The sequence below is a fragment of the Pholcus phalangioides genome, unplaced genomic scaffold, assembly GCF_987345545.1.
Source record: "Pholcus phalangioides strain wild (caught in Gottingen) unplaced genomic scaffold, Ppha-v1.0 ptg000031l_1, whole genome shotgun sequence".
NCBI lineage: Eukaryota > Metazoa > Arthropoda > Arachnida > Araneae > Pholcidae > Pholcus > Pholcus phalangioides.
This window is the reverse complement of record NW_028301621.1, coordinates 2,599,934-2,608,013: the sequence shown is the minus strand read 5'-3', so window position 1 is coordinate 2,608,013 and position 8,080 is coordinate 2,599,934. Positions and strand designations below refer to the sequence as shown.

Below are 8,080 nucleotides of genomic sequence, written 5' to 3'. Positions count from 1 at the left end.
AATACTTTACTTTCGGAAATAATATACCATTTCATATTTTCTTACCCCTCTATTTCTCAAACAATCATTACTCGAACTCCTTCCCCCCCCCCCTTGTCATTAAAGTCAGGAAACGCGAACCCCCCCCCCCCCCCCTTCACCACCACCACCACGAGTGGTGACGTATTACTTGAAAATATGAGACCCCCTTGTATCCCTTAAATATAAATATGACCATCCGTTATAACGATATATTCAACATTATTTTAGTATTGCATTGCAGGTTCACTAGGACGGAATTGAATTCGTTATAACCGATAAGCATCCAACTGTTTGTTTCTGTTTTTGTAGGCTGATGTTCACATATACGGCATTAAGATATTTGTAGCTCCCACTGACTACCTTACAACTCATTTTCTAATTTCTTTATGAAATCATAAAGTATAGCCTATACGTAAACTTCAGCAATTGAAACTGCAGTGTAGAAAGCATCAGCATTAATCTTTTTTCAAATATAGGACGAGGAGGCTAACTTTGATAAAATAAAACTTGATAAAGAGCGACTTTTATCGAAGTTGCCCATTACACCATGAAATTTTTTGTCAAACGTATTTTATAAATGATCTTTGACAAAGAACTTTCATAGTGTAATACCGGTCTAAGACACGCATTGCGAAGGCTGTGGGTTCGAATCCCACTAACTCGACTGAGGTTTTTTGTTTTTCTCATTATTATCTTCGTTTTTTTAATGTATGATTAAATGTGATTCATTCATATCACCAGTATCCAATCGAAATAAGCATGCTTTTATAAATAAATGTTCTATTTATATTATGTCTGACATGATAGAATCAAAACAGGATGAATCTTACTTGTTCTTTTAAAAATCATATTAAGTTATTGTCAATAATGTACACAGCCCAAGAAATTTTAAGAATCAAACCCCTGTTAAAGCAGAAAAAATACAAATAGAAAAACATAAAACTTAATTCTTTCAATATTTAAATTGCAAAGGTGATTAATAAACTAAAAAAGTACGGGTTTTAACGCAGATTTCGCATGAATAGCTAATATGAAATGACTTATAAAATTTATTTTTTTGTTCCATAGATTTTTTTTTTAATTATAAGAAAATCCATGTTTATAATTTTTTTGAAGGAAAACTCATTTGTTCTTGATGATTATATCCTCGTAACAGAAATTTTATGTTAAGGTTACGTAACAGAATGCACTTCTTTCAAATGTTCTCTGTAATCACAAAATGTTCTAAACTTTGCACACAGAATAGTTCTCTTCAAAGCAAGAAATGGAACCTTCACATAAAATTTTGTGGACAATTCTCACGTGTTTCTTTAATAAGGGGTGGGGGGATTTACTTTTGAAATCCTTTTTTACAGACGCCACAAATTTCTCTCGCCAAAATGACATACAAGTCCTTTATATATTGAAGGATATATCTAGGACCTTTATCTAGGTGGTCGTGGGAAGGGAGGGGAATCCCCCTTTTTGGTGACGTCAAAATAATGCTTTTTGATTGGTTGCTGGTTTTGGGTCTACCGCAGGCTGCAGACGCACGTTCCTAGACTCTCCCCCACTCTACCCACCTAGAACTCCTTAATACCTTAATATGAAGGCGTCTTATACCCACCCATCTATCCCTCATCACACCTACAACGCGACGAATTATCTGTTTCTAGAAAGTAATGTCGAAACCCTAACTAAAACGTTTTGACCTGAAAAAAAAAATATCGATATCAATCCGGAGGCAGTTATACTTGTCAGAATAATAAAAGAAAATAACACGGGTTATTTTGAGACCATCTAGTTCAGTGCTAGTAGCCCTTCTTCAGTGGAAAAGGTCTCTTATCGATGAGCATTGGCTTCTATTAACGGCATGTTTTTGTTCAAGTGAGTGATCATGAGCTATAACAGACCTTTCTCACTGAAGAAGAGGCTATATCAGCGTCGAATGTTTCGACGTCTTTATTTTCATATTTTGAGATGCAATGATGCGTGTTTAAAAATCCACTCAGATAATCACAGAAAATAATAAGGCACTGTACAAGTTCTAAAACACTGAAGTTAACTGTACAGCGTGGGGAAAATGAAATGAATAAAGAGGAGTTTTTTTTTATCAAAGCTGACTTTTGACTAATCACATTCAGGACATCGTTTCCACTTTCCCAAAAGCCTGAAAATTGCAGTAAACACCAACGATACATCGGGGTTGGGGGAAGGTACAAAAAAATTTAAGAAAATGGCCAATGTAATGAAAAAAATCTGAAGCAGAATTTGGGTAAAGAAAAAAAATGGGTGTTAAGATTAGAGAGCTGTACTGTATAATATTATAACACGGTACAATTGAAATAATCTTTTTTTTTTTTAAATTGTTGCACTCTTTCAAGTAGGGAAAACATAATGCACATGAATATAGCTGTGCTTCTTGATGGCCAGGTCCTTGCATCAGTTAAACTGGGCCGTGAGTAATCCACCATGTCCTTTTAACCCCATTAATTTCTCATCAGCTATTTGCATAGCTAAGCCTTCCACTCACGAAAAGAAATCAACTGGGCTGCAGGCGTCTGAAGGTTGAGAACCATTGAAATACAGGTTTCAAATGTCTACTTTCTTGAGTTGGAGGCAGTATCATCGTATTGTAGAGTTTCAACTTGATTGCTCTAAATAGAAAGAATAAGTATTGTTAAAATAACAGTTTTGATTTTATAAAATATAATTGTAATTATCTGTCTATCTATCTATCTATATATACGGGGTGATTATAAAAAAACTATCCCGACATATGGGCTCCTAACTATCATACCATTCGCAGAAACTGAATGAAATTTTGGCATAAGGTATTTTGAGGTATGCGCTCAAGAATGATATGGAAAACAACAGTGTCACTCTAACAGTTACGGTTACAGTGAGAAAATTTCGAAAATATCAAATGGCAACACCAAGTTTTTTGTATTGGAATGTGATCTCCATTGTGGAAAACCCTAAATAGCGTTCGAACGGCAACTGTAGCATGAAAATCCCCGGAGCTAGGCAAGGAAAAAGTAAAAAGGACTTTGCCGTGCACCAGAGCATTAATGTTCGTTTTATTCGTCACACCGTTTGAGATCCCAGCCTGATTAGTCCTCCACAAGGTCATGTGAAAAATTTGTGAAACACAATAAAATGCTTTATTTTATGCTGCTTCTCTGTCCTTATTGGTTGTCCTCACTCTTAGCCTATCTACCGCCGGTGATTTTCATGCTACAGTTGCCGTTCGAACGCTATTTAGGGTTTTTCACAATGGAGATCACATTCCAATACAAAAAACTTGGTGTTGCCATTTGATATTTTCGAAATTTTCTCACTGTAACCGTAACTGTTAGAGTGACACTGTTGTTTTCCATATCATTCTTGAGCGCATACATCAAAATACCTTATGCCAAAATTTCATTCAGTTTCTGTGAATGGTATGATAGTTAGGGGCCCATATGTCGGGATAGTTTTTTTATAATCACCCTGTATATATATATATATATATACTTTACAGGAGACACAATTAAAAAAAGTTATTGTTGAAGAAGGAATTTTTTTTTGCCAGAGAGTAACATATACCGTTTTTCTGTCTGCGAAGGTAACTGAGATGCAATGGCAACATAGACTGTTGTTCCAGAGCTGATGATTGCAGTTGTTTAAAATGGTATTGCAACGAAATTTTATGGAACATTATTCAGTAAAAAAAACTGATATCGCAAAAATGTAACATAGACCATTATTCGTCTGAACCCTTCATATATACACTATATTGCCAAGAGTCTGTGTCCTTTTTGGAGTTGGGACATTTTCTTAAATCTCTAGAAAAATACTGAACACTGAAAAAATACTGTCACGAGTGCATTTAGGGCACCGACAAGAAACTAAATCAGAAAAAAGATTTTTGATCTACCCTGTATGATAAAAAACTGCAAATGATTTGTAACTTTCACAAAACATTGCACTAACTTTGTGTGATACTTGTGTGCATATTCTTGAGAATAGGCACGTATATTCCAATTTTCATCGTACCGTTTGCTTGCCATTATTGCTTGTATATTAGAGTTTTCAACAAATTTATATGAAATTGGAGAAAAATTGGCACTGCACATGATATACCCTGTGTAGGAATTTAGAATGTGACAATTCATTATTTGGTGAATTATTTAATGTAAATGATTTTTAATCGCGCATGCGCAATAAATACTTACTTTATTTTTTCATAATTAGATATGTTTTGCAACTTATAAAAGAATTCTAGTTATATGTCGGAAAAATTCAGAACGATATATGCAATATTGTAAGCTGTAATTTAAGTTACTAGCTGAGAGTACCTGCGTGTGTGTGTGGATAATAAGGGATTTTCCACAAATTCGTATTTCAATTATGTTTTTATGTTATTTGATTAATTTGATATTTTCGAAGCCAACTGCTATGTGTGAATGAGTGAAGACATGCGTGTGTCTGTGCTATATAAGAGAAATGCTTGAACACATAACACGTGTATGATGTCAAGATCAAATACAAATACGACGCCACAACAGGCAAATTGCCCAACGAGGTGGCTGACTTAAGAACATCATGGATCCCCGAGCCATTTTTTGGAGGCCCTACCTACTACTGCTACACCACACATGCACCCCGCCCACACCCCCTCCCCGCGGAACCCCCAACGAATCGGTACATGCGGGAATGTGCGTGTGCGTGTAGTGCAACCTGACGTAAAGTTTGTTTCTGTGTAATGCTTGTTATGTGTAGTGCTGTCATCTGCCCCCAGTTTTACAAACTATGAGTGAAGTGTTATGGTTGAATGATTTACCGTTGTAGGACTGTTGCTCTCTGTGGCGAGACTTTTTAACGGGGAGATCGGCTCGCATTTGCGCCTTGAAGTTGGGAACCACAGAAAACCAACTTCAGCCGACCACCACTGTGGGGTTCGAACCCGGATCCTCGCATCACGAGTCCGTCACTATAACCACTCGACCACCACAGCGGCACCACAAATGAAGAAGCTCAGCGAAAAAAATCAAATGATTAAATAATCGAAATACCAATTTGTGGGGGGAAAAATCCCTTATTATCCAGGTTAACCATCATAAATTAAAAAAATAATTTCTGAAAAACAATGCAATGCACCTTCTCTTTCCTGCGTACGCACTTGAGTCCCGTATATACGGGACAACCAGCAACTTTCAGCACTCCAATGTTTTCTTCAAGTCGGAACTCTAATTGGCCACCAATTAGAGTTGGCCTAAAGATATTGCCACCAATTCTTCATGCATTACGGTCTTTCTAATGACCAACATAAGAATCTCAAGTGTTCACTAATACTGATTGCGACTGTACTTGCATTGCATAATTTTATTACAGTTCTTCATTGATGAATGTTGTTAGCAATCTTAATCTAGTTAATTGTCACACTTCGGCAGAGTGTTTTTCATGTTATTAATGAGTTCAAAAAAAATAGCACGATAAATTCTAGGGTCCTTTTCGGTTAGAAGATATTTCTATTCAAGATTATTATCCATAGGGTGTGTTCAAAATAAAACACGTGCTGATTTCATTCACACCACCAAAAACAATATCACGTCTTTCCATAATTCATGGAATTTTAATTCAAATGCGGAAGCATCACAATTTCATTAAAATAAATTTCAAAAAAGCTGACACACTGAAATAAAAAAAAACGGCTTATTTGTCAGAATCTGACAACAATTTTGTGACGGATGTTGCCCATAAGGGACGGTAGATGGCGCTTGCGTATTATGATGACGTCATCTCGCGAAGAGGGATCTTTCTTAAATTACAGTTTGTAATTTTTTTAGGAATCTTTCCCAAATTATCGTTTGTTTTCTAACTCGAGGGATCTTTCTTAAATTATCGTTATAAGCAAATACGATACCATGATGGGGGAGGAAACTTTCCTAAATTAAACCTTTTTTATGTCATCTTTTGTAAGGTTATCTATACCCGTGACGTCACCCTTTCCCTAAGGAAGGTATCTCAAATTATCGTTTTTTCAAACTTTTTTTTCGAAGAGGTTTGATGAGGGCTTAAATTATTTTAAAATAAAAATTATCGTTTTTTTAGGCACTACGATGCAAGTCGTTCTAAATTAAATTTTTTTTATGTCTCATTCACATTAAATTATTGTTTTGGAAAATTTTTTTTTATCCCACGTGATGAAATTTTTTTCAGAGGGGGACCTTTCCTAAGTTATCATTTGGAATTTGCTTTTCTATCCCAAGTGATGAGATTTTTTTTCAAACAGGGGTCATTCCGAAATTATCGTTTGGAATTTTTTTTTATCCCCATGTTTAAATCTGACTTTTCACCCAAGTGATGCGATTTTCCACAAGAGTGGACTCGTTCATAAATCGGTTGATAAAAATGCATGTAAATCTTACTTTAAATATTACGCAACAAAAAATATTTGAATAGTAATATACAATTACTATACAATACGACCCCTGTGTAATACAATACACTTATATAATCACCACTTTATTTTCGTGTACGTCCTTCCAAAATTATCGTTTTCACTAATACCATGGCCCCCACATCCTGAAGCAGGGGCCCCTAGGCCAACACCCTATCTATAGGGAGGGGGGGGGGTATTGCTTAGGCTGGGATCTTTTACGGGTTCCCCGACCACGGAGGGCCCCTTTATGACGAATTTACAGCGTGAAAAAACAAAAAATGATTAAAATCCTCCCGGGCCCCAGGGCTAGAGCCTTGTCAGCCCACCCCTTGGGGGGGCCATGGTCACAACACTCCGTGATGGGATTTTTTTCAAAGAGGGGGTTGTATCGTTCGGGAAAACTTTTTTGTGAAATTTATCACAATTCTGACGTCACATCCTTCCCTAACGGGGCTAAGGCGACTAGATAAGGTTATTATTCTATAAATAATATATTATTCTATAATTATAGTGGCTATTTCTCGTTATCATGAAATAAAAAAAAAAAAAAAGGTAGAACCTTAGGGAGGCGGGGCTAACGAGACAGAGCTTTTCGTTAGCTCCGCCTCCCTATGGTTCTACCTTTTTTTTTTATTTCTTGCCCATGACGTCAAGTCGTTATTCTAAAAGATTTTTTTATTTTTTTCTCACAGGGGTCGTTTTTGAATTATCGTTTACATGTCATTAAATTACCGTTTGAAAAACTTTACATGCTGACATGTTTTTAAAATCCTGTATAACGTTTCTTGAAGTATGTTTTTCTACTTAACTAAGAGAATTTTCCGAGCTTTAAAATGAAAGAGCTACTGCAAATGAATTACAATTTTCCGCAACGTTACGATTTCCCACTAGAATTTTAGCGACGTCTTGAAAGTCAACGTCAAGGCATGATCGTAATATTTGTAATATGTTATCGCGCAACTTTAGGCATTCGTGCCTAGCTGATAGCCCATAGCGCATCCATGACAACTAAACATATTTTTTTCCCTACGAAATAACTTTTTTTAACTTCCGACTATAGTAATGTAGACTTTGTGTTCATCATATATCAGCTTGTTTTTTTTTTTTTAATTTTTTTTTCCCAATGTCGTCCTCTCTAATGTTCTGGTTACAGTACCATAAAGTTAGCTTTTGTTGGTAAAATTATAAATTGTGAGAGAAAAAGGAAAAGCTTCAATGCAATTCTTCTATTTACTCTAAACCGAGATATCACACTAAGAAAGATGGAAATAAACTTCGGTTTCATAGGTGAGTACACGTGGTTTTATATTAAAAGATGCATTCATTTTTATACTATAATTGTAAAATTAAACGCACTTAGTTCTCATTTCACGTTCAATTTCTGTTTAATGAGCATAACTCGAAATAACAAATTAATATCGCATGAATTTTAAACTTCAAAAATATTTTTTGAAATCGTGTAGAAATTGCTTATTACTGTTGGGGTTAGAATTTTTATTACAGGAATACTGACGAAATATGCTTCATATGCATTTATGTCCGAAAAAACTGATAATGCCTTAAAGAACTAAAATTATCCCGTGTAAATATCAAAGAAACAAATGACCTAAACTTTTCTATTTCTGGTAAAAATAATTTTGGAAAAATAATGTC

At 35.4% G+C, this 8,080-nt stretch overlaps 1 protein-coding gene across 2 annotated transcripts in view; it reads right to left on the bottom strand.

Annotated features, from left to right (window-relative positions):
* Window positions 1-1,165: 1,165 nt before the first annotated feature.
* LOC149067000 (transmembrane protein 145-like) overlaps window positions 1,166-8,080 on the bottom strand; it is a 156,223-nt gene continuing 149,308 nt past the window's right edge. For both annotated transcript variants that reach the window (XM_089252990.1, XM_089252991.1), the window contains one exon: window positions 1,166-2,657. In XM_089252990.1, the coding sequence (XP_089109116.1) occupies window positions 2,601-2,657 (57 nt within the window). In that variant the 3' untranslated portion in view covers window positions 1,166-2,600. The remainder of the gene's footprint in view (window positions 2,658-8,080) is intronic.